Source organism: Chelon labrosus (genome assembly GCF_963514085.1).
Source record: "Chelon labrosus genome assembly, chromosome: 11".
Classification (NCBI taxonomy): Eukaryota; Metazoa; Chordata; class Actinopteri; order Mugiliformes; family Mugilidae; genus Chelon; species Chelon labrosus.
Genome location: NC_140344.1, coordinates 15,327,232 through 15,354,004, shown reverse-complemented (window position 1 = coordinate 15,354,004; position 26,773 = coordinate 15,327,232). Strand labels below are relative to the sequence as shown.

Genomic DNA, 26,773 nt, shown 5'->3' with positions numbered 1-26,773 from the left:
ACAATCGGATAATGTGGACCTCCAAAGCGCACGGAGTATGACAAAAGATTTTAGGATGCTGGACTTGTGCTCCTCGTTTTGTTCCTCTCTTTTTACTTAAATGCCAACACGGTGAATGCGTCGGACAGAGTGGACAAGCCTGCTGCCAGAGGTCCGCATTCAGAAAGTCAACATTTGATATTTCTCTGGATCGACTTCAGAAGGATGTAACGACCGATCCGCCGTGTGCAGCTCAAGTGTCCTCATCAAAATGCAGAAGGGAATACGACTTAATGATGGTCATGTCACCTACCTGGGGCTTTTGGCAAAGAAGGATGGCACGAGGCGAGGGTGCTTGAGCAAAAAGAGCTCAGACAACACGAAATGGCACACAAAGTGGTTCGCTTTGCTGCAGAATATGCTGTTTTATTTTGAGAACGAGTCCAGCTCTCGACCCTCGGGATTATACCTGTTGGAGGGATGCATATGCGACAGGGCGCCTTCACCGAAACCTTCACTGTCAGCCAAGGAGTGTTTGGAAAAGCAGGTAGGGAGAGCGTGCGTGTGCGCTCACACACATAAACACACACATGCACCAGCTACCTCTGTGTTTTTCAGACTTCTTGCAAAAAAAAAAAAAAAAGCGAGGTGCAAACATGTAAAATGTGCAAATTTAGTTCCGAACAAAGCGCCTTTCTTTTTTTTTTTCTTATGCACATTCTTCTCTCATCTTATCGCATGATGACCTCAAATCCAGTGCAGCAAAATAGCACAAGGTACCAGATTGCTGTATTGCACGTTATGTAATCCATGCATAGCATTAATGATGAGGTAACACTATTAACACCTAATGATTTTACAGCAACCCTGGCAATAAGCAATGCAGTGTTTTGCTGTGGGTTGCACCAAACCTGTGCTCGATCTTTTTTCCCCCCCTTCTTTTTTTTTTTTTTTTTTCTAAAAAAAAAAAAAAAAAGCATACTGGCAGGGTAGCTTTCAACGGTGCTTGAAATGTAAATGGGTTTCCGGACTTATCGAGGTGATGCATTAGCATCCTAGTTGGTCGCATATTTTGCTTTTGACTTTCAGTCATCATGTTTTTGACGTTTCAGGGCGGAGAGTGTTATAGCCTACCTAATGCTCCTTCCAATAAAACATGCAGAGAAAAAAAAAAAAAAAAAAAAAAAAAAAAGTTGTTGCCTCAAGGTCTCCATCTTGTGGTGGAATTATGAAACTACAGCTCAGGAAACAGCAGGGGGTCGGTGATCAGTCAGCTCTGATTTAGATGACCTAAATGAAATTATTCTGTACTGGAGGCTACATTTACATTATACGTGTCACCAGGTATAATTTCTCACCAGTTATTTATATTCAGTGAAGTCTCTAAAAGACCTTATTGCAGTTTTGCGGGACGCTAACGCAAATTTGCAAATTAAAATCAGAATAATCCATAGTTACTTGATTTCCATTGACTCTGTGTTCAATCAGAACAGTTGACATGTGTTTCCGCGCACCAACAGTCGAGGAACATAATGCTCCACTGCCACCGGCCTTCCTCTGCTCCTCACCCGGCTCTGTGCCTGACTCTGTAGGAAGGGCTGCAGTCCAAAGCGAGTCCAGGCTCTTCCTGTGAACAGCTGCCCTTGTGCTGACAAAGCAGAATGCAACACACTGGCTTATGTTGTGCTCTCACAGTTGCTTTAAAGGCACTCAAAGAAAAAAGAAAGGAATCCTTTATTTTCCTTCATCTTTTATTTTGTCCGCAGCTCTGTTTTCTCTGCAATGTGATGATTTAAATGCATAAATGTGAACGTGAGCACGCTCAGGAAAGCCTGATCCTGCCATCTTGAATTCCTGATAAAGCAGCCACAAAATACTTGACACCCTTTGTGCTGCGAATCCCGCTCACAGAGTGAAAGGCACCAACACCAGAGTGCACAAATAATATATGATGAGCTGATGAGTTAAATCTCAGTGGAAACTAACAAACAAGGACAAATAAGTCCCAACATCTCCACATGCCTACCTGGATTTCAATTTTGTTTGTTTGTTTGTTTTTGTTTTTTGTAGGAACATTTTAGCAAGCTGCCATAATCCCTACATTATATTTATCCTCAAATGCAGTTCGTGTGAAAATGATAATGTGTTGGAGCCTGGGGTTTCTATGGCAACCCTTATTTGCATCCTAAAGAATGATGCAGTTGGAAGAGGCGGGGTAGCAGAGAGGAGAGAAGCGGTGTGTTGCATCTCTCCTATTAATGCGAGCACTATCTGAGCTAAATTTGTTCCTTGCAGTACCTTGGAGGGGTCAGAGTCCAATTATAGAAAACACGGCTTGCTCAACTGCAGCGCTTTGAGCGGTAACACAGGAAGCCTAAGTGATGGCTGGCTGTTAACTGTACTGTAAATCAAGAGATCTGACCGATATGTAGCGGTAAAATAAGACTTAATCTAAAGGGAATACGTTCTTTGTTAACCTCATGATGTGATTCAGGAAGGTTCTTACACAATAAAACTGAGCTGTTACACAACGTATAAGTCATGGAAGAATGAACCAAAACATGTCGAATTACTTATTTACCAGCCCCTCTCATGGACAGCACAGCAAGACTGAAAAGTGAGTTTTGCACCCTTAATAAAAAAAAAAAAAAAGATCAAATAATACCCATGCATCTATATCACAGGATGCATCTCTCTAATTCCTCTGTTAATGCCAGAGATGCTGTTTAAAGGTTCATGACTCAGCCATAAACATAAAGCAGAACGCAGACAGTGTGTTTAACATTGCCTCACACCAGACATGCACCACGCTCTTAAGAGAGATCATGAGGGAAAACTACAACAACATGCATGCCTCTCAGCCAGAAATAGATTTTCTTTGACGGTAGGATGAATACCTAATGAATGTGAAGATGGAAGAGCAGTCAGCCATGAATAATGATCAGTTGCAGGTTGATAGGCGCCTGTTGAACATCTGCAGGCCAAAGATTAGAGTCTGGTCTCATTCAGCATGAGTGGAACGGTCCACGGGAACTTAAGGGACTTGTGACGTAGTTTCTCCAATGTTCACTTATTGATATTGTTTCAAATAGACAATATTTACTGACTAAAACCACTGACAGGTGAAGTAAATAGCATTGACCACCTTGTGACAATACAATGTTCTGCTGGGAAACTTTTAGACCTGGCATTCGTGTGGACATGTACCACCCACCGAGACCAGACCAGGCCCCCCCACCCCATAGCGACGACATTCCTTGATGACAGCAGCCAAAAACGCACAAAAACGGTTTAGGAACAACTAAAAAAAAAAAACAACAACAAAAAAACCATGTAAAACAGCACAAGGTGTTGACCTGGCCTCCAACCTCACCAGATCCCAAACTGATCAAGTATCTGTGAGATGATCCACAGAGGCCCCTCCCCTCAATGGCCCCCGACTAACAACATTCTGTTGCCAGACACCACAGGACACCCTCAGAAGGACCATGTCCATTCTCTGATGAGTCACAGCTGTTTTAGAGACACAAGGGAGACCTACACAATATTAGGAAGGTGGTCATAATGATATGCCTGATCGGTGTAGTTGGCTTTTTGAAACGCAAATGTATATTTGAAACAGAAGGAAATGCGTCACTCTTGCCTAATATGAGAAAGGATATCTTATTTATCTATCCAATATCTATTTTTTTTGCAACACTTGTGCATTTTCCTGTGGAGAAAAGCAAAAAGAGGCAACTGTGCCGTGTAAAAGTTTGGCACGTGGTCGCTCAAAGCGCACATTTCAAAAATCATGACCCAGTTACTCTAGAAAATCTCTGTTGTGTCGTTTCATGTAGGAACTATTTTCTGTCTAACTTACTACACCTGCCAACTGAATCACAGCATAGAAAGAAATGTCCTTCCAAGGTCCATGTCTCCAACTCACACCAACAGTAAACAGCACAATAGGCCAGAGGGAGAACATGTAGTGTATATTTAAGTAAATGTGACTATTTCAACAACGACCCTGTGTCTGGAGAAAGCAAGACAGGCTGAAATATTAACTCTTAAACAGTTAGAATATGGGATCTATACGCTAAAACCGAAGCACCTACCTTCTTCATTTCACCAATCGGACAACCGCATCTAAAACTGAGTGACACAGGAAAACACAGAAGAAGAAAAAAACACACAGCTGTGCACAACTGTTCACATTGACTGGAGTTGCTAGGAAACAGGTACCGCGCAGTTATGCAATTGGCCGCGGCTCCAGCCTCCATGTCTTATGGCATTTCCTCCTGGGAACCAGAGACATCCCAGGAACTGATCTGGGGGAGGCTTCCCTTAGTGTGCTCCATCAGCCGCACTGGTGGGCGAGGAAGATGTGGCTTCCCCAGGCTCTGTGTGGTTTTAAATCACCCGCTTGATGTCTGCAGCAGCGAGGCAGCGGAACAAACACAAAGGCAGAAGCAGTGGAGAGGCCTCATTTGAGCCGCTATATAACAGATTTATCTAGAAGGTAGCCAATAATGGATGCCGCTCTCTGTGTAGAACATGTCAGGTTAATGACAGTCCTGTTGTTTCTAACTGGAGCTCCTCACCTTCCCCCCTCTCTCTTTGTTTCAGTACTATTTCACAGTCAGCTTCACCCATGAAAACCAAAAGGCTCTCGAGTTACGCACAGAAGACGTAAAAGACTGCGATGAATGGGTGGCTGCAATATCACACGCCAGGTAAAGGCGCGCGTCAGTGACATGTGCAGACGTAGCAATTAGAAGCTGAATTAGTCGGTAGAGGGTAAGTAATCTTTGACTGATGTTCTCAGTCTGCAGTTGATGTTGCCATGGTTTCCGAAGTGGGGTTAAATTATGAATATTGTAAGGAAATGCTTTTTTTTATTAATGCTTTTTCCTTTTTGATTGCTTGTCTGTGATATTAACTTGTATGCATTCATGTGAAATTCATTGCTCAAATTTACATACAAAACTGTGTGTGTGTGTGTGTTTGCATGTGTTACAGTTACAGAAACTTGGCCAACGAGCATGAGACCCTTATGCAGAAGTATCTTCATCTGCTTCAGATAGTGGAGACGGAGAAAACAGTTGCTAAGCAACTTCGACAACAGATAGAGGATGGGGAAATAGAGATTGAAAGGCTCAAGTCGGAGGTAAAATTTAGCTGTGATTTCTTCACGCTCCCACAGCTGAGATGTAAACAAATACAAATACATGGGAGCATTCGCTAGCTCTGACCGTTAGCAACGGACGTCACGTGACTGCATCAGTCAAACCAAAAGGCACCACTAGCTGAATTTACGTTATTGAGGCATCCAGGGTAAAAAAGATGTCCCTCGTCTCGCAGATCTTGGATCAATATCGTCAGTCTTTTTCATCAATATGAAGCAAATAATTATCATCTGCAGTTCTAGCTTAGACACTATTAACCTCTATAAAGAGAAGATTTTAGTACAGAAGCTTTCTGGTTCCATTTGTAGTTTGAGCAGTAGTCATCACCACTAATGTTTGAACAGGAGTTAGTTGCATGCAACAGTTAGTAAGCAACCTAACCGGATATGTGATTTGTTAAGGAAGTGGTAGTAGGTTTAACTGTTGGGTTGTAGATGGTGTCACATCTCCATTATCATGTCTCAGATTGCTAGTCACAGTAAGTCCTGGCTGACGGATATATCTGGATATCGGCTAGCTACGCTGGAGGCGCCAAAACATTGGTTGTTACCCCAAGAGGTATTAGAGAGTGGCCTATAGGTTCCCGGATTGACCCCAGACTGACTGAGTCTCTTTCCATTCAATACACAACATACAGTTTGGATGGATGGACAATAATCCTGCAATTTAGCCCATTGAAAATCATTTTCTACTAAGTCTGTTCCTCTGGGACAATTAACAGTTACACAGCTTTTAGACTGCAGGAAATATGTTTTAGTATTCAATGGGTAAAATGTGTACACTGTAAATAGTTAAATGTGAGTTCAAAAAGCCAGAACAACTTCCAAAGTCCTGTTCCAGTAAAGATCTGAATAGAGATTATTGTCGAGACATGAACAGATACACGTAGTAGCCCCCTGTTTTCTGATGGTGGTCCTTTTTACTGTATAGGGGCTCTCGTTGCTTAAGTGCATGTTGTTATATCCAGAGTTTTATCCTCCATAATAGTCAAGGATTACAGGATTTACCATCTAGATCAAATGTGAGGTGGCCAGGGCGCCCTGATAGTTCTCCTGGCTGAACAGGACGCGCCATAAACTGCAGCAGGTTTGATTCTGGCCACCACCCTTTGCTGCATGTCACTGCCTCTCTCTCGCCTTTCTCTCTTCACTGGCTCTATCATAAAAAGTGTCAGTCGGTCCTGCCGTAAATACACTTCCTGCCGCTGCTTCTTACTCTCATTCCTTCGCAAAAATTTGTCTTCCACGAAACCTGCCAGCGAAAACAAATAAACAGCCAAACCAGAGGGAATATAATGGATTATGCTGATTACTGTTCCGTTCGTCTCGTGTGTGGAAGCTCGTGCGAGAGGACAGAGATGGAAGCGCAGAGAGAGTCGCGTTCAGGCCAGCCACGCTCCACTTTGCATCTCCTCTCAGGAACAATGCCTCCAGTAGGGCTGCGTTCCCGGCTGTATTCTTCAGATCAAATAGTCATTTTACTTTAATGTGCAAATGTGACGCTCGAAATCAAATTATGTTCTGAATATGCATGAACACGGCCTTATATTTCATCTCTTCCATGAAATGCAGTGACAATTAACTCTCTCTGAGCACAAAGTAAACGGAGACACTTACTGTAGCTTCAAACAGTTCAAGGCAACCCTTTTTTTTATCATTGCACCCTGTTGGCCACCTCTTAATAATACTTACAGGACAGAGTGGTTCTACATATCGCGTTTAAATGATGAATGTAAATAAATATTAGTAAGTGGCACATGGAGTCAACAGCCAAGTGAACACAGCTAGTTTAGTCAGGCTAATGTTTCAGTGTTGACAGTGCTGACAGGTCCAGTGTTGTTGACTCAGTCACTTTGTTTACATGCAGCCACAGTAGGTGAGAAGAAGAGAAGTGTGTAAGTGGGAATGATTGGTCTTTCTTCTGGCTGATTCCTTGACAGATCGCTGGGCTGCTCAAAGACAACGAGAAAATCCATGCCAGCCCCGCAGCCGCCCCCAGCGATGACGACTCAGAAATCAAGAAGATCAAAAAGGTAAAGCGCGCGATCCGAACCTGCAGCTCCATCCCGCGTGTTTGTGTGTTTAAAAGCTGACAAACGGGGCCCCTCTCTGCCGCAGGTCCAGAGTTTTCTGAGAGGGTGGATTTGCAGGAGGAAGTGGAAGACCATCATCCAGGATTACATCCGCTCCCCTCACGCCGAGAGCATGAGGAAGAGGAACCAGGTGGTGTTCAGCATGTTGGACTCGGAGGCGGAGTACGTTCAGCAGCTTCACATCCTGGTGAACAACTTCCTGAGGCCGCTGCGCATGGCCGCCAGCTCCAAGAAGCCACCGATCACCCACGATGATGTCAGCAGCATATTCCTCAACAGGTTGGTATTACATCAGGATCTTGATTTACCTTTATGCTGTGCACACAACTCATTGGAATCAACACTGCAGCCGGAAACAGAACATTTATATTATGTTCTGTATTTTAGGGGAAACTGTCACACATTTAATGTCCAGTGCCAAAATAGGTCCCATTCATATGTATATGAATGCTGAGTTATTCACAGCATTTCCATTGGTTAATATACTGACTCCAATGGGCTTCGAACATTCAGGCTGCAGGACACAGAATGCATCCAAACAAATGGTAGTTTTCACCACAAATAACTACTTGCAATAAAAGCATTTACCGAGAGCCATGAGCAGCAACAGTAGATGTCTCATGAGATGTCAACAAACATGTGGAACAAGGTCAGTTTTCCTACTGATACTGATATGGAGTACAATGAATAAACAGGGTACTTACAGATCAGCTCTGTTGCTGTTAACTCAAAAGCTGTGACAAAAATATTGCACACTCGGGAACATTTAGAAGCATATGCACGTCGTTGCAAAGGGTTTGATATTAATGCAATTATCCTCCAGTCTATTTTGCAGTATGTGTCTGCACCTGTCTGGTAAATTTCTGGCACTGGCGAAGCGTGTTTGTGCCGAGGTGGGAGGAGAGACACTGCTGAGACACTGGATATGCTGATTACGTGTCACAGTGAGATTTGGTCATTGTTTTTGGCTCAGAATTGAACTATAATGTGCTCAGACCACCTCTTAATGCGAATGCAGACATGTTTTTGTGGTTCTCGCAGGTAAACCTCTCCAAAGTGATAATAATCGTTGTTCCTTTGCTGTACAAAAGTGCACCTCCTGCAGACTGATACGCGCATTAAGATATATTGTTAATGTGATATCATCCTCATGAGTGTGCTCATCGAAGAGCAGCAAGGATGATACTTGTGTTTCAGCTACAGTCTCTGATTGAAGAGGTGGACGGTGTATATGTTGTGTATTTGGTGACTATAACTGTAAAATGTAAAATCATCCACGTTAAACGCCTTAAAATAAGTTTACATGACCAGCAAAGCTCAACACAAACAGATGCGCCACCTGCAGTTGAACACGATCAGTTAATATGAGACTAAATGCAGGCTCAGTGCTACACTCTGGGCAGTCGAGACAGTGGTGATAAAGAAATGATTAGAAAATGTTTTTGATGCTGCCTTCACATAAGACCGACTAGATGTCTGTGAAGGTTCTCAGTCATCCAGGTCATGGTATATCCAAAAAAGCATTTAAAGAAAGGGCAACTGGACTTGTAGAGTTTTTTGAGAAGATGTTTCACCACTCATCTGAGTTGATTCTTCAGTTCTAGGAGACTGGTGGGAAGTTTGAGGCTTAAATACTGTGAGGGAAGGACTGGATAGATATCACAGAATAACACTCACACTTCTACAAAACATGGCATACTTAAAACACTTCTGGCACAGCACAGAGGTCTTCATGAACAAGTAAAACCTAGTCATGAGAGTGGTATTTTATAATGACCAACACTGAGTTTTTCTAAATACTGATCCCCCCCCCCCCCCCCCCCCCCCGTTGGATAAATTACAGGAACTGTTTATTTGCTGTCTTTTTAAATTTAATCTTTCTTGGTTGTATGTATGACTAGCTCCACTGACGTTGCAGCGACTGATTTTACAGGATTTTATATCTTTCATATCTTTTCCATTTCAGCGAGACTATCATGTTTCTACATCAGATATTTTATCAAGGTCTGAAAGCCAGGATAGCGAGCTGGCCAACATTAGTGCTGGGTAAGAGCCATCTTTTAAAGTATATTTGTTTCATTTCCATGACTTTACTTCATAATATGCCCGTTCTGAAGCTGATTCAGAGTGTGGATTAAATGAACAAGGGTTAAGCCATCACTATTTTTCTTGGTGTCGTTATTGCTCTCTCTGCAGCCGACCTTTTCGACATCTTGCTGCCCATGCTGAACATCTACCAGGAGTTCGTGAGGAACCACCAGTACAGCCTACAGATCCTGGCTCACTGCAAGCAGAACCGAGACTTTGACAAGCTGCTTAAGCAGTACGAGGCCAAGCCAGACTGCGAGGAAAGGACCCTGGAGACGTTCCTCACCTACCCCATGTTCCAGGTTAGCTCATTTGTTTCAGTGATATACACGAGAAATAAAGGCAGACTCATCTGTTTGCTGCAGAGGTGCAGCCTGGAGCCAGATTCTGTTGTTAATTTTGTGCTCTCGCAAGCCTGAGCCAAGTTGTTCTCTCCACGTATAAATGTCACCCCTGGGCCAAATATTTCACCAACCTAATACAAGATGGCTATTGCTATGTCAATGATCCCCAGTTGTAGCTGTCTGCAGAGCAGCCAGCCACTTTGTTTTCTGGATATTCAAGGTAGAATAGGAAACAGGTCTGTTAACACTTGAAAAATATTGATATCTGGTATTTACATGGTCAGTAGTTTAGGTACTGAAGACCATAACAATATTATTCTTGTCTTTGAATGTATTTTGAAATTGTGACTTTTGTCCTTACAGTTTTAGTCTTTTCTGTCAGGTTACAACAAACTGAAGGACATAGTTTAGAGAAAGATACATCTTTAGATATGAAACCAAACCTAAGAAATGCTCTGCAGACTTTCACAATAAAACTGTGGTGAAGCACAAGATCAGGACAAAAAATAAATAAATAAATAAATAAAACGGTAACACTTTATAATAAGTACACACTATTAAGCATTAGGTAAGCATTAATAAATATTGAATTCATCATTTATAACGCATGAATACTCATTAGTATGTAGTTTATAAACACAGTTATAAATGTTGTATTCATCATTTATAAGCACAGTAGTTATGGATTAGTAAACACTGAATTCATCATTTATAAAGCATGTTTCTAATGTAAATACTCATTAGTATGTGGTTTATAATCAGTTATAAATGTTTTACTCATCATTAATAAGCTCATCTATATAAATGATGGATTCAGCATTTCTAAATTAAGTATTACATCACTTACCCACCAGTTATTTAGGATTTGTCAGTGGTTTGTAAGATCATTTAGGAAGCCTATGTAAATAATGAACATTTCTATTTAGATGTACATGTCTGCATGCTCTTACACGTCCACTATTCAGACATGTACTAATGGTTAGTGAGTGTGTTAGTAGATGTTTTATAAAATCTCACAAATTCCATTTCCAACGGATGTCTTATAAACACTTATTAATGCAGGAATTCATGAATTCAGGCAGTTACAAAGCACTTACTACTCGTTAATTAAGCATTTTGTGTGAGCTCATCTAAAGTGGGCACTATCTATGCCTTATAAAGCATTTACAAACGAGATTTAAAGGCTGGCAAAGCCTCAAAACTCACAAAAGTTCCAGTATCTTAACAGACCAGGGAGAGACACAACAAAGGGACATAGAACATATTGCATTGACATTTATTGCAACTTCCCAACATATCCTAACTGTACAACTCACAAAAAGTATAAGCATGGCTGGACAAAAACTTGCCAACACCAACAGTGGAAGTTTACATACAGTAAATAAAATGTTTCTCTGAAAAAAATAAAATAAAATCTTTCTGTATCAAAAAATAAAGTCAGAAAATATTTCAGTGTTACAATTCAACAATGAACTTTTTTGTCTTCTATCTTTCAAACATTTGACAGTATCAGTGTTAATCTAGCATTATAGCTGACTTTGTTTTTAGGGGAAGCAGCTTTCCAGAAATCTTAAAGGCTTTAACTGTGTCCAATATTCCTGGATCCTCCTTAATTGAAGTGGTACACTGTGTGGCAAACCCACTGAGTTTCACCTGACTGTTGTAGCTTTTAAGGAGTTCCTTATATTTGCTGGGGGCAGCAATGAACAGCTCTGCGATTGGAGAAGTGACAACAACCGTGTTCCGGTCCACCCCAACACGCTTGAAAGCAGCAGACATTGTCATCCCTCTTTTTGTACCGGGACACGGCCTGATCTGGATTTTGGACTGCAATTTAGACGACAAAGAATTAGTGTTATCAACAGTGAGAAAAAAAGAAAGGAGAAAAAAAAGGGTTCTACACACGCTTTAAAACACACACACACACACACACACACACACACACACAAAGTGATTTGTTACGAATGACTTAGTTAGTGCCAACAACAATCACACACATAATGTCACATCATGTGAGAAGAACCAGCCAGGAGAGGAACAATTGTACAGCAGAGCTAAACAGGACCAAACCAAAAACCCAGTGAGTAGAGAGGGATGAAAGTATTAAATGTAGCATATTTTACCTCTTTTACGTGTCTTTGGTTTCATTTTCTTTGACTTCTTGGACTATCTCTCTTTCCCCTTCTTCGTCCTCCTCTTCTTTTTCTTGTCTTCCTCTGATGAGGATGTAGTAGAGGAGGAGTCAGACATAGCATCAGAGGACTCCTCCTCTGGGCTATCACAAGAGGAAGATGAAGACAAGCAGACTGCCTGGGTGGAACATGTATCCTCTTTTTTAAGAGCTGTTAAAATAGATTCAAACACAAACATTAGGCTAATACAGCACAAAAAGACATGCATAATGTAGAGTGCAGAGACACAGCCTAACATAAGAACCAATTGCACAAGAATTTCTCTAGATATTGCATGTAGGGAGACTTACCTACTGCCAGCTGTTCTTTTAGGTAGTCTCTCTCTTTGATAAGCTCATCAATCTTCTCCTTTTGCAGCTCTACCTTAAGCTTACACATCTCCAACTCATGGGATTTCCTTTTGTCCACCAGCTGTGCAGTAGGGGCCAGGGACACACCTAAAAGAAAGAACGTTTTATTTATCATTATAAACGTCTAAGTATTCATTTCTATTCAATATATCTGTATATAGTCCGCCCTCCATTACATATGGGAAGTCAACCACATGCTTGAGCTTTACACTGCTGACTTGTACCATCAGAACAGACGTCCTGTGATTTTCAGCTTTCTACGATTATATTATCCTTTACAGCAGCCTGATAAACAATATGAGGATGTGCCCCCTCTATTAAATATGAATGGAGGCTGCTCTGATGATACAAGTCAATGGTCCTAAAATGTGTGTTTCTCTTCTATAATAAACATTCTACATCTCGGAGGAGATGTCTCTCCACACATCACCCTTTCAAAGGGTTGGGAACCGGTGGGGGAGACAGCCCGAGAAAGCGGGAGAATCGGGTCCATGAAAAAAAAACAAAAAAAAACGACAGTAATGGGTACAAGTCAGCGCTCCTGAAATGTGTGATTTTCTCCTATCATACACATTCTACATCTCGTGGTAGTAACTTCAGTCGGGAAGCGAGAGCTAATGCCTTCAGCTGCTAAGCTAACCTTAGCTATCATCCTTGTGCGCCAGTAAACAAACACATACTCACCACCACTAGTGCCGCTGACGGCCGTCGACTCCGATATATCCGTCTCCACATGGGCTTTCTTTTGGGCCCGCGTCCGCCGGACTCGCCGATTCAGTTCAGAGCGCTCCGTCTCCATCTCTCCATTTAACCATTGACTGTATATACTAACCTAACCGCGCCGATCAGAAACGTAACGTTTGGATGTAAAGTGTCGCCGCCTGCCACCGTCATCACGTTGATGACGTGCTGAGAGCGGGATTGCAAGTTCAACGTACACGTATTGGTACAGATTGGTGGAAGAAGGGAGTTTGTTGTGATCGATGAGAGCCTTTTTAGGCACAAAAGAAAGGTATGTAATAGTGACTTTCATTAATTGTCAAATACAGTCAGACAAGTTATTGTGAATAGAATGTATCTGTTTACGTCTGTGTTGTTTTGTTTCTGCATCAGTATGGGAGAGGAAGAATGGCTGGTGGTTGGAAAAGAAAGAAGTGGGTCTTTGGAATGTTAGCTGTGAGGCATCATCAAGGAAGAAGAAAGCCTATTCTACGTCTTGTGGAGAGAAGATCTCGAAGTGATGAGTGGCGTGCCTATCGCATACTCTCTGCACTAGGGTACAACCATCACACTGTCAACCACAGCCGGTGGTATGTAGATCCCCAAACTAGAGCCCATACCCAGCATATTGAGAGGGCCTGGAGATCCTACAAGGAGCAGATCTGGAGGCTTAGGGGAAATCGCACTGACAGTTTGCTTTCTGACCACCTTTCAGTGATTGAGTGGAATGAATGACTCGCAAAGAAACACTGTGAGGGTGCATTTGGCAGACTGATACATGACATTTCCAAAAAATACAAGTAGTCGTATGCAGCCACTGTAACCATTGTTAGAAAAAAAATCCTTTTGCTGCATTATTTTATCATGTCTTGAGTATATTTATTTTATCTTTATCTTAATAGATTTTTCTTGAAGAGAACTGCATTAAATTGTAACACTGAAATATTTTCTGACTTTATTTTTTGATACAGAAAAAAATATATATTTTTTTTCTAACAAAGATTTTATTTTTTGATACAGAAAGATTTTATTTTATTTTTTTCAGAGAAACATTTTATTTACTGTATGTAAACTTCAACTGTTGGTGTTGGCAAGTTTTTATCCAGCCATGCTTATACTTTTTGTGAGTTGTACAGTTAGGATATGTTGGGAAGTTGCAATAAATGTCAATGCAATATGTTCTATGTCCCTGTGTTGTGTCTCTCCCTGGTCTGTTAAGATACTGTGACTTTTGTGAGTTTTGAGGCTTTGCCAGCCTTTAAATCGCGTTTGTAAATGCTTTATAAGGCATAGATAGTGCCCACTTTAGATGAGCTCACACAAAATGCTTAATTAACGAGTAGTAAGTGCTTTGTAACTGCCTGAATTCATGAATTCCTGCATTAATAAGTGTTTATAAGACATCCGTTGGAAATGGAATTTGTGAGATTTTATAAAACATCTACTAACACACTCACTAACCATTAGTACATGTCTGAATAGTGGACGTGTAAGAGCATGCAGACATGTACATCTAAATAGAAATGTTCATTATTTACATAGGCTTCCTAAATGATCTTACAAACCACTGACAAATCCTAAATAACTGGTGGGTAAGTGATGTAATACTTAATTTAGAAATGCTGAATCCATCATTTATATAGATGAGCTTATTAATGATGAGTAAAACATTTATAACTGTGACTATAAACCACATACTAATGAGTATTTGCATTAGAAACATGCTTTATAAATGATGAATTCAGTGTTTACTAATCCATAACTACTGTGCTTATAAATGATGAATACAACATTTATAACTGTGTTTATAAACTACATACTAATGAGTATTCATGCGTTATAAATGATGAATTCAATATTTATTAATGCTTAACTAATGCTTAATAGTGTGTACTTATTATAAAGTGTTACCAATAAAACTTCCTACAGCTTTCAGTGGTCCCATGAGCACCAAAGTGTCATTAACTGTTAAATTAAAACCACCAGGACACTTTGATTCCTTATCAAGAAGTTAACTAAAAAAATAGATAAAACAAAGACAGCAGTTCTGTGAACCGAGTTTCTTCAAAAATGGCAGAGGCAGCCGAAATGAAAATGTACCATTAAAAGACAAGAAAAGCCCAGTTGGTGTCACCTGGCAGATTCAATCCCTACAGTGAAGCACGGTGGTGGCAGCATCATAATATGTGCACGCTACTCCATGAAGGACAGAAACGCCAACTTGCATCCTTCAGGACTGAAGGAACAATGAACACACAGAGGGCTATTTGATTTGTATTTCGATCGTCTACAGTCAAAACATTGCTGGAGTGGCTTCAGGACAAGTCTCTGAGTGTCCTTACTGGTAACCCATATCACTGTAACTGTAGTTTATAAGTGATGGAGTGTAGATTGACTAGAAACTCATTTTATACAACATAAGGGCTGCTAAAAGTGATAGTGTCTAGCAACTTAAGGATCAAATAAATATAAAAGTAGCCAAACAAAGCGCTATTTTTATCCTTTATTCTAGTCAGAGTGGCTCAATCAGAACCGATTAACAATAGAAATAGCAGGGCATTTGTCTGCCCTTGTTCAGAAAACCCTTTGTACGTTTTTCACATCTATAAAAAGTGGTTGTTTTCAGAGCTCAGGCTTTAGTAATGACTCCTTTCTGGCAAGCCACGCAGTTTCCCGACAGTCCACTCTGCTGGGGCCTGCTGCAGGCTGTGCTGTGTTGATAATAAATTTTTGCTGATGAGAGTAGATTGTGCTCTCCACTGATCTACTTCTCATTACGGTGGCATATGTCTATTCTTGCGCTTGTACAGTATATTTGTGGTTGCATGTAAGATCCTTTCTGCTCTGTCTCTCCAGATTCCTCGCTACATTCTTACGCTCCACGAACTCCTGGCCCACACGCCCCATGAACACATTGAGAGAAACAGTTTGGACTATGCCAAATCTAAGTTGGAGGAGCTTTCCAGGTATACTTACTCAAAAAAAACATATGAATTTCAACTTGCATTTGTTGCAAATGCAGTGTAAGATCCAAGTGAGAATGATGAAATGTCCTTTTTCTTAGAATAATGCACGATGAAGTAAGCGAGACGGAGAACATCAGGAAGAACTTGGCAATAGAGCGCATGATCGTAGAGGGCTGCGAGATTCTCCTTGACACCAGCCAGACCTTTGTAAGACAAGGTAACTCGCTGCCTGCCCATCCACACGTCTGATACTCTTCTCAAAACAGTCCTGAAAATCAGGTCAACTCATTTTTGTTTTTAAAAAAGACCCACCTCTCCCTCTGGAACATCATGTGCTTCTAGTGATGAGAGTCTTTAATTTGTGATTAAAGTGTGATTAGACTGTTCTGAGGCAAACTGATGATGAATCTGGGAGTGTAAATGTCACATGTCCCCAACAGGCCTTGATGGATGAGGAAAGGGAAAAAGGAAATAGTAGATTATTTAATCCTTAGCATGTGACTGTCACATTCACATGTAGAGAAAGGCGAAACAAGTCGTTTGAACTTGCTTCTTGTTCTCTCTTGTCCTCACCCATTTTTCCATGTGCACATGTCTGTACGTACAGGGTCTCTCATCCAGGTGCCGATGAGTGAGAAGGGCAAGATCACCCGTGGGCGACTGGGCTCTCTGTCTCTGAAGAAGGAGGGGGAGAGGCAGTGCTTTCTCTTCTCCAAGCATTTAATCATCTGCACCAGGGGTTCTGGGGGAAAGCTTCATCTCACCAAGGTGGGTCTGAGCTGCTGAGCTGGCAGTGGAGCTGCCCCTCATTTCCAACATCACAATCTTACAGCATCGCAGTACCACGAACGCCTGAGCCAAAGTGAACGGCTTAACTGACGGCAGATGAAAGATGTGTTGGCTTATAATGGATGGCAATGACCACTGGAGATGCACGTGCTCGTACAATCCTGCACACGTAGGCTCATTAACGCGTTTGAAAGCAGCTGCATGATGTCACTTTGATTTGTGTAATGGAGCAGTGGTGTATTATTACTCCACGCTGCTCAGCATTACACAGGGTGATTGAAGTGTGGGATCTGTGATAAGGCCTAAAAGGTTTAGGAGAAACACTGTGAGCGGTTTTGTAACATTTTAGGAGAGGCAACGATGACAAAGGTAAAGCAAACTGAAATAAGTCCCTTTAATGCAATTTGATAAAACATCTTAAGAACAAGCCCAGGTCAGAGTCCAAGGAGTTTGCTAATGCTAGCAGTGGGCAATGCGAGAGAAAATGTCCCAGTGTTTACTCAGTGTGCGTTAAAAAAAACCCTCTTACACAGCACATTGCTCTTGATGACAAGGCACTGTGTTGTGCATATAACACGAGGTTACACTATTTTCTGCAGAAAGGAGAACAACACATTGAGAAATCTATCTGTCACTAAAACGCAGGAAGTTGCACCACCTTGCGAAAAGGGCACTTCAGCAGACTGCATGTGTCATCAGTTTAAGTGTGCGGTGCATCGATGAGGATTTTACTCCACGGAAAGCATTGGTTACAAACCGTAACCCTAGCTTCTATGAGCGGCGTTGCGGCCTATGAAAGCTGTCACTGTTGCTATTCTGCGTGCAAAGCAGTTTTGGGGGCTTAGCAGCTGCAGTTGTGAAGAGATGCAAAAAAAACCCAAAAAAACTGTACCCATTCACAGGTAATATACAGTACATATGTGCGCAGTACATTTTAAACATGTAACTTTTACATACTCCTTACTTTACTTAAATGTATTTAGTAGTAGTTATTTTAATAAAATTAATTGACGTACTCTATATGTATCAGCATGTAATATACCAGTACATTACTTGTATGATATCTGCCTCAAACAGCTGCTGCCTCAACAGATTCCTAGACAACAAAGCCACAAAGATTATTTTTTTAAAAAGTGCACAAAAGTAAACTGACAGTCTCTTGCATCTATTTATTTTAGTCACATCTTATAAAACACCCCTAGTGACGTGAGCTATACTGTAAGTTTACCTTAACTAGTGAAAATGCTGCTAAGACTTACATGAGACTACATAATTTAAGATGACGTGTACACGTCTTTGAGCCGTGCATCTTTAAATTCTGAAATTCTGATGGCAGCCAACTAAAAACTTTGAACTAATGTGGGTGTATGCTGTGTTATTTAATGCCACATTATGTACAGTCAAATGAGTCTGGTGAAATAAAACTAAATATATATTGTATGCTGTTTGCAGAATGGAGTAGTCTCGCTTATAGACTGCACTCTCATGGAGGACCCCGAGGGGACAGATGATGAGGGTGAGTGTCTAATTCATTTCATAGAAAAGTAACTATTATCAAAAAATGAGTCTTTAAAGCACAGATGTCCGCTTTTTTGATATAATTATGAACTATTTTGTGTTTATTGTACTGTATATTTGAGTATATTTATATAGAAAATGACATTTAGTCTATGTGTTTGGCTACAAGCTAAATCAGACAAGAGCGGCCAGGACATGGAGCACCTGGACTTCAAGATTGTCGTGGAGCCAAAGGACAGCCAGTCATTCACAGTCATCCTGGTCGCCTCCTCGAGGCAGGAGAAGTCTGCATGGACCAGTGACATCAGCCAGGCACGTCAACACACATCACAGTCCCCAGCAGCCAGACGAGAAGCTGCAGATGTCGGCCAAAAGCCCGCACATTGCAGAACTCACTAACGTTTCTTCTGTCTTATCTGTTTACTTCAACTGCCTCCATCCTGCAGTGCATAGACAACATCCGCTGCAATGGCCTGATGATGAACGCCTTTGAAGACAACTCCAAAGTCACAGTACCACAGATGATCAAGTAAGCTTTTGATTATTTTTTTATTTAGTTTTTTCGTTTAATTTCATGCTTTTCCAACTTATTTTTTAATGTACTATTTTTGGTTTTCTTAACAGGTCAGATTCAAGTCTGTACTGCGATGATGTGGATATCCGCTTCAGCAAGATGATGAACTCCTGCAAGGTGCTGCAGATCCGCTACGCCAGCGTCGAGCGCCTGCTGGAGAGACTGACTGATCTCCGTTTCCTCTCAATCGACTTCCTCAACACCTTCCTGCACTCCTATCGCGTGTTCACCACCGCTGATGTGGTGCTAGATAAACTCATCACCATCTACAAGAAGCCCATCAGTGCCATCCCTGCTCGGTGAGTCACATTACATTTGGACACACTCGGATTCTGCACGGCTGTTGACAGCGCTCGCAATAGACAAACAAATCTTACTTGAAGTGTCTGACATCCCTCTAGTTCATGCCATGCTGCATGACGATGAGACTGATTTGCTCGGATGTGGAGCTTTGTCATCCACCGTCCGCCACCATGTCTAGCAGCCTTTTGAAACTTGTACGTTTAAATGCATTTATGGATAATTATAATCATAAAAAATGTATTAACAGCTTCAGAAAACAGAGGAAACAGAAGGAAAACCATGCAAATACAGAACACTCAATTAAATACAAAAAAAAACAGATTATGTAATTTGCAGACTTTTCTGTGCTGAAATCAGACATTATTAAACAGGGTTAAGCAAATATTACTAACTGAGAAGTCAGTAACTTTAAAAAAGAAGCAAACAACGTACAAATGGTTGCATGATTACTCAATATGCATAAATATAGTGGTACTATAGTGGAGTATTTAAGCTCTCATCTACTTCCAGAGCTTGAATATTCTTGAATTCCTCTTGAATCCTTTTTTAAATTTAATCTAATTTGACAATACTGAACCCAATTAATGCCTTTTCGTTAATTTCTAATTTAAAACTTATTTCGAATGGACATGACCCATGAGTCTGTGGAGGGTTTAGAATTTGTGCAACACCGGAGCAGTTTAAGCTTTGTGTGTTTATCTGGGGAGACTGTTTTGCCGCAGATGAAGCAGTGCAGGAAGACATGCTCTATGGCATATCTTTATCACCGTGTGTGCGTGCGTGTAGCCATGTGTGTGTTCACTGGCTGATGGCAGTAATTGGGTCCAGTCCCTCCTGTTTGCCTGGGAGTGTCTCGCCTGGGCTCTGTCGCGCTATGGCAACCAGCCTCAGTGCTGCAGGACCCCACCCTCCCCTTCCTTCCTTTCTTTCTTTCTTTCTTTCTCCTTGTCTGCAAAAGATCCATAGTGTGAAATATTGACGGAGTGTTGCGTTGGGGCCGGACCGCCGCGCTGCATGCTCAGAGTGAGGGCCCTTCTGCGAGGGTTCAGATCAGGGAGAGCTCTCCATGTCCACGCCCTGCAGTATGCTCTCCCGTGGCGCTTGTCATGTCACTGTGAGACACCTACACTTGGCTGCTTGTGTCAGCAGTGGCCATGCGCACTATCACTCGCTGTGCTATTTATGGGAGCCCGTGAGGTCGCCAGGAGGGTGGCAGGGAGTGGGAGAGGTTTTTTGAAACGCTGCAGCATGTATCCTGCTCTGAAACGTCAAGATGTGGCTACAAAGAGGCTTCTGGTTGCTGGGTTGACTTGGGTTGCATAAATGATTTAGGATGCGTTGTTTGTTTAGCTAAGCTCCTAAAATATAGAGCACACTTACTAAATATAAAAAGAATCCTAAAATAAAATGTATGCATCTACCCTTGGTGCAGGTCCCTGGAGTTATTCTTTGCCAGCAGTCAAAACAGTAAACTCCTGTATGGGGAGCCTCCCAGCTCCCCCAGGGCCAGCAGAAAGTTCTCCTCCCCTCCTCCTCTGGCTATCGCCAAGAACTCATCCCCAAACCGACGGCGCAAGCTCTCCCTCAACATCCCCATCATCACTGGGGGCAAGGCTCTTGACCTGGCTGCCCTCAGCTGCTCTTCAAATGGCTATGCAAGCATGTACTCCTCCATGTCCCCATTCAGCAAGACCACCTTGGACATCAACAAACTCTACGTGTCCAGCCCTGTCGCAAGCAAAATCTCCGACGAGGGAGAGGACAAGAAGGACAAGGTGGAGGACGCCACGGTGTGCAAACAAGGTAGGTCAGCTTCAGGCACTGTCGGCGAATTCCTACAACTTTGCTTTGTTGCATTAACGTTTTTAATGATCTCACTGCATTACGTTATGTTACAGATCTCTCTGTGCGAGAAGAAAGCGATAATGATCAAAACCAGAGCGATGACGGGGACCCAGAGGCTTCTCCCACCAAGTCTCCAACCACACCAAAAAACGTCAAATGCAAAAACTCATCAGGTACATCGCGTCCTCAGACGTCTGGTATCCAAGCTTGTAAACCAATACCCCAACCAGCACCTCACCGAGCCATACACTATTTTATTTAACCGCAGAAACAGACCACACAATAAAAACGAAACCTGCAGCTTAGAATATTTTGCAATAGTGCATATTTCAGCGCCTGTAGGTGCCGGATTATTTGTTTTCAATGGAAAAGCTCTCACTTAACAATAGGCTTCAATAGCAAATGTGTTGATATTGCTTATGCAAATACCAGTTGGTCGATGGTTATGAACATGCCGGGAAAGCCAAGGCTTGGCTTCAGTAGGTGTTAGGGAAACTTGTGTCATAGCAACTACATCAAGAGAGCGTGTTTTCCCTGCCGCCCCCAGTAATGAGGCTGTTTCACTGGAGCCAAGATTATCTGCACCTTCTAAATCTCATGACAAAAATAAATGAATAAATAAATCACACAGTTGGTTTTAAAACCAAATCCTGCTCTGGAACATGCGAATTAACTGAAATTGTGAAGCAGTGTGTAGGAATCTTAGCAGCTTATATGTTCCCAGGAACACAGCAGAGTGCAGGGGATCTGTTGATTCCTCTGTTATGCTGATATTTGGCGGCTATATTTAGCTGCAACCATCTTGAATATCAAAGCCTCTTGTAGAGGAAAGTCTGGAGGGAAGCTGTTGTGTTGGCCTGCAGTGCTCCCTAGTGGAGACTTGTTTTAAGGAGGAGCATGCTATTCTGCAGTCTGTATTCACTTATACTCAGTAATTTAAAATGTACCTGACCTTTGTTAAAAAAATAAGGTTTTTGTTTTAACTGTGCTTCTCTGCAGAGTTCTCCCTGTTTTCCTACAATAATGGTATGGTGATGTCCTCGTGCCGAGAGCTGGACAACAACCGCAGTGCCCTGTCTGCTGCCTCTGCCTTTGCTATCGCTACAGCTGGAGCCAATGAGGGCACACCTACTAAGGAGAAATATCGTCGGATGTCCCTTGCCAGCTCCGGTATACACACTGATCCACTATACCATAAGAACTACAGTCTATCTTCAGTTAGAAATCATCATAAACGCGTTGTACCACAGTGTTGCTGTTCTGCGCCGTCTCTCATTTAATATGTTTTCTGCAGGTTTTCCAACAGATCAGAGAAATGGAGATAAAGAGTTTGTGATCAGACGAGCAGCAACCAACAGAGTCCTGAATGTGCTGAGGCATTGGGTGTCCAAACACTCACCGGTAAAAATTTAATTCATTCATTTATATGAACATAAAAAAGCGTTACGGCCGCACTGAGGTTCGGATTCAGGTTTATTTGTCATGTGCAGGTTAACACAGGATTAACAGTGCAGTGAAACTGGTCAGCTCAGACAGAATTACTAAGATTTACAGCACAAATATTACAACATTTACAGCAACTGCTGGATAACCAAGATATAAAAGATATTATCTAAAATGTGGCCTATATTTAGTCTTTATTTAGATACTGACATACAAATGATCATTTTTCTTTAGCATTAATTCAGTAAATAGCATTTATCTTGCAACAGTCTGAGGCTAAAGCATGTGGACTGCACAGAGAAAAACAGAAATAAAAAAACGATTAGATTTTAAAATATAACCTTCAAAGAATATGACAAACCTGGGTGTATGTGTGTTGTCCATCCCTCTCCAGGACTTTGACAGTAACAATGAGCTGAAGACAAAAGTTATCGTCTTCCTGGAGGAAGTGATGCATGACCCCGAGCTGCTGACCCAGGAGAGGAAAGCAGCGGCCAACATCATCAGGTACTGCTGTGTGCTGCTTGATCAGGGGATTAAGACGTATTTCGCCGGTTCATTAGGCGACGCATGTGGCAGAACCTGACCTCTTCTGTACCCTGTTTTTTCAGGACGTTAACTCAGGAAGATCATGGTGACAATCAGATCACCCTAGAAGACGTGACACAACTGGTGAGTAAAGTCTGCAGCTGGCGTTTGTGGTTCTGTTTGAAATCATGTCATTGTTCTCGGATACAAAATAGTTCACTCAGTAGTGAAGTTGTTCTCAGTTCAAAGACATAAAATAGTGAAATATTTTCTACTCTGAAAAGTGATTTCTTTAAATCCAAACACTCATGTGCCATTTATCAAGTTGACTGATTTTGACTGGTTTCTGTTTCTATATATTTAATAAGGTTTTTGTCTGTTTTGCATCACTTAGGTCGGAGGAGGGAAGACCGAGCCCTTTGAGAACCACTCGGCGTTGGAAATCGCAGAGCAGCTCACTCTGCTGGACCACCTGGTGTTCAAGGTCATCCCATATGAGTAAGGGCCATCACATCCCAACTCTACACGCCCGCGGCCGAGAAAAACCACAAACACTGACTGATTCATTGTTCGCTTTTTCTCAATCTGTTCACTTTTTAGGGAGTTCTTTGGACAAGGTTGGATGAAGAACGACAAAAACGAGAAGACGCCGTATATCATGAGGACCACGAAGCACTTCAATGATGTAAGTTCTGGTTAAAAAAAGAAAAAACTCACACAGCTTATCCTAGGTATTATTCATTGCTTTTCAAAGACAATAAACTACTTGCTACTCCCTTCCTTCTGCAAGATAAGCAACCTCATTGCCACAGAGATCCTGCACTGTGAGGACGTGGTCACTCGGGTATCGGTCATTGAGAAATGGGTGGCTGTTGCCGACATCTGCCGCTGTCTGCATAACTACAACGCCGTGCTCGAGATCACCTCCTCACTGAACCGCAGCTCTGTTTTCCGCCTCAAGAAGACCTGGCTCAAGGTTTCCAAGCAGGTACCTATCTCCGTGTACATTCTTTGCTTTGCTGTTTCTTCCTGAATTGCACAGTACTGGAATTAAAAGTGCGCATGACAACCCTGTTTCCAGACAAAAGCACTGACCGACAAGCTGCAGAAGCTGGTCTCATCCGAGGGAAGGTTCAAAAACTTGAGAGAGGCTTTGAAGAAGTGAGTTAAGGATACGGTTTCGAACTGGATCAATGCAGCAAGCATGTACAGTAGCTCAAGTGGATGACAAGTGGGTTTTGTTTCTCCCCGCCAGCTGTGATCCCCCATGCGTGCCCTATCTGGGGATGTACCTCACGGACCTGGCTTTCATTGAGGAGGGAACGCCAAACTACACCGAAGACAACTTGGTCAACTTCTCAAAGATGAGGATGGTGAGACGTTCGGCAACCTGTCTTATGAGACACCTGTGCACATGTGGGTTTCACATTCAGAAGTTAACGCCCTGATTCTCTCCTTTTTCAGATTTCTCACATCATCAGAGAAATCAGACAGTTTCAGCAAACGGCGTATAAGATTGACCTGCAACCAAAGGTATGTGAAGACAAAATACACTTTAATAATCTATGCCTAACATAAAGTGATGTGGCCATGTGCTCTTTACTGATAGTAAGGGAAACCTGCACCTCTCTGAGAAGAGAAAAGAAAAGACATCTTGGTTTAAACAGGAGTATTTGAGTGGATGTCTACTTGTCACCCATCTACTAACCAAAGAGAAAAACATTCATTAATTTAGATTCAAAAAGGCAAAGTCACAGTTTTATGTATGTTGTGTTGTGCTGACCAAGGTATGGCAAGATGAACACGATTCAAAAGAGACATGGAAATAATTAATATTTTATCCATCTTTCTTCATCAAGCCAGTGAAAAAAAATGGAAATATATATTCCTTGGCTGAATTAATCATAAATTAATGACCAATAATAAGATCTTGACTGCCAGAGTTGTTTTATATGGTCTAAAAGCCTAAAACTTTATTTCAATTAAAGAAAAGTTCTCCTGGTTTCCTGTTTCAGGTAGCCCAGTATCTACTGGACAGGAGCTCGGTTCTGGATGAAGAAAGCATGTACGAAGCCTCTCTCAGAATTGAGCCTAAAGTGCCCAACTGATGGGGAAGGTGGCCCTCCACGTTATTTTATTGTTAATACTACACATCAGTTAACATACACATCGACATTTTGTATAGCTGTACATGTTTCAGATATTTCCTCTTCTGTACAGTAGATGTTTAAGGTTATTTAATGACACGAAACATTTTAGTGTATATTTTTTGTTTGTCGCCATTGCCATGATGACACCTGCTTAAAGGATTTTTTTTTTTATTATTATTTCTTTTGGGTGTTTCAATAATAATACTAATAATAATACTAATAATAATAGAGGTCACTTTAGTCGCATGCAACTGTGTCTTCTTAGTGACCAATGACATTATTTTGTCATACTGTGTCGAATTTGCACTTTCTGAGCACTCGTGCTGCTGGCCGTTGTTCTCCTGGCTTGAGTTTTATTGATGACCGAGTTTCTCTGCAACCAATGTAGCATTGTAAAAATGAACTGCATAAAATCAGGTAAAAAGAGCACAGAGAATATACCTGTATTTAAAGATAGGGAACAATGATCAGTGGAAATGACAAGAATGGTATCCAAAGCATAAGTGTCTCTGTACTTCCCAAACCAAAATGAGAGGGGGTGTGTTTCTTCATTTCTGCTTGTTGCTCTAAAGACAGGGGTTCCCAACTGTTGTTGCACAACTTTCACTGTTCTTGGAGTGACAGTGTTGCTGTGGACCAGCCAAATGGGGGCCATTAGAAACACAGCAACACATATCTGTGTCTTTTGCTAAATTAAAATAGTAATAATAGTGGTAGTACATAAGTGGTTTACCTCACCTACTCATAGACTTACAGTCCACAGCCATGCATGCATGCTTGAGCTGCGGCAAAATTTAAAATGCAGATTTTAACATGCTGATGTTTAGTTGGCTACATCGACTGACACCCATCTCACCATCGTTTAGCTTGCTTGCACCTTTTTTGCCTGTTAGCACGCTCTCGTTCGCTAATCAGCGCTGAACCTGCAGCTCAAGCTTATAAAATGTTGACACGATAGAGGAAAAAGGTGAAAGGCCAAGGGAACACCAAAGTCTTAAAACACACAATGTGGTACATGAGTTCATGTACAATGTTTCGTGCTAATCTGTAAAACTACTTTTGAGACATTTTGCTAAATACTAGAGGAAAACTAGAGGAAAGGTAAAGGGGTCTGAAATGTCATTAGCCTTTGGATCCCATAGATAAAGTATCCGCGTCAAGTTTGTTAAAATGTACCAAAGTGGTTTAAATGCTTCAATTCAGACCAAAGCTGTGGTGCTGATGGTCTAGGAAATGTATTTATAGAGAACATTTAAGACAACAAATGTGACTGAATATGATATTGAAAGTCTACAAAAACCTGATTGTCTATAAAGTTTTATAATCATTCAGCTTTTCTCAGGATCATGCTTTTTTTACTTATCAGAATAAGTTGCCAGACTATATGAGACTATTATGGGGTGTGTTCAACTGACACAGAGAAAAAAAAAAAGGATAGTCCTTCGGCCGATCAGCAATTTTTGTTGTAAATAAATTAAACTCAACGCCGTTCAGATGACTACGGCAAAGTTCAGGTTGTCCAGTCGTAAACGCTCTAAGGCCTGGCAAGGGTCCACAGCCCGGGGGTTGGGAACCTCTGCTCTAAGCTCCATGTCATCATTAACCTATGAAGTCTATTTTTATTTGTTGTAATGCGATGCACTCTTTTTGTAGCCTGTTGGCACATGAGGTGCCTAAAGTTAGACTTACACACCTCAGCCCATTTTACAGAATCAGTTACAAGC

General features: G+C 41.6%; 2 protein-coding genes across 3 annotated transcripts; one reads left to right on the top strand and one right to left on the bottom strand.

Annotated features, from left to right (window-relative positions):
* Positions 1 to 250: 250 nt before the first annotated feature.
* rasgrf1 (Ras protein specific guanine nucleotide releasing factor 1) lies at positions 251 to 25,084 on the top strand (the record flags this gene model as incomplete). 2 transcript variants are annotated; one of them, XM_084554397.1, is made up of 27 exons in its annotated part: positions 251 to 526; positions 4,588 to 4,694; positions 4,981 to 5,128; positions 7,087 to 7,179; positions 7,265 to 7,518; positions 9,206 to 9,285; positions 9,436 to 9,629; positions 15,790 to 15,899; positions 15,998 to 16,116; positions 16,507 to 16,667; positions 18,141 to 18,204; positions 18,385 to 18,518; positions 18,653 to 18,735; positions 18,831 to 19,079; positions 20,516 to 20,886; positions 20,982 to 21,101; positions 21,928 to 22,098; positions 22,223 to 22,329; positions 22,766 to 22,878; positions 22,983 to 23,043; positions 23,294 to 23,397; positions 23,500 to 23,584; positions 23,690 to 23,887; positions 23,981 to 24,060; positions 24,155 to 24,272; positions 24,364 to 24,432; positions 24,915 to 25,084. In XM_084554397.1, the coding sequence occupies 27 exons, from the start codon at positions 251 to 253 to the stop codon at positions 25,005 to 25,007; spliced, it is 3,762 nt and encodes a 1,253-aa protein (XP_084410523.1). In that variant the 3' UTR covers positions 25,008 to 25,084. The 2 variants fall into 2 exon arrangements, with proteins under 2 accessions (XP_084410523.1, XP_084410522.1); XM_084554396.1 differs by having other exon boundaries at positions 18,376 to 18,518.
* Positions 11,360 to 13,016, bottom strand: LOC311495266 (uncharacterized protein). Its single transcript, XM_084554661.1, has 4 exons — positions 12,898 to 13,016; positions 12,154 to 12,300; positions 11,795 to 12,013; positions 11,360 to 11,498 (listed from the first exon to the last, which is right to left on the bottom strand). The coding sequence occupies exons 1-3, from the start codon at positions 13,010 to 13,012 to the stop codon at positions 11,838 to 11,840; spliced, it is 438 nt and encodes a 145-aa protein (XP_084410787.1). The 5' UTR covers positions 13,013 to 13,016; the 3' UTR covers positions 11,360 to 11,498; positions 11,795 to 11,837.
* Positions 25,085 to 26,773: the final 1,689 nt, after the last annotated feature.

Bases quoted from the DNA above. Each gene is read 5' to 3' on its own strand.
- LOC311495266 (XM_084554661.1), bottom strand. From the start codon at position 13,012: ATGGAGACGGAGCGCTCTGAACTGAATCGGCGAGTCCGGCGGACGCGG. The intron at 12,301-12,897 runs GTGAGTATGTGT...TCTTTCTTTTAG, and splicing joins CGTCAGCGGCACTAGTGGTG to GTGTGTCCCTGGCCCCTACT. The intron at 12,014-12,153 runs GTAAGTCTCCCT...CTATTTTAACAG, and splicing joins AAAAGAACAGCTGGCAGTAG to CTCTTAAAAAAGAGGATACA.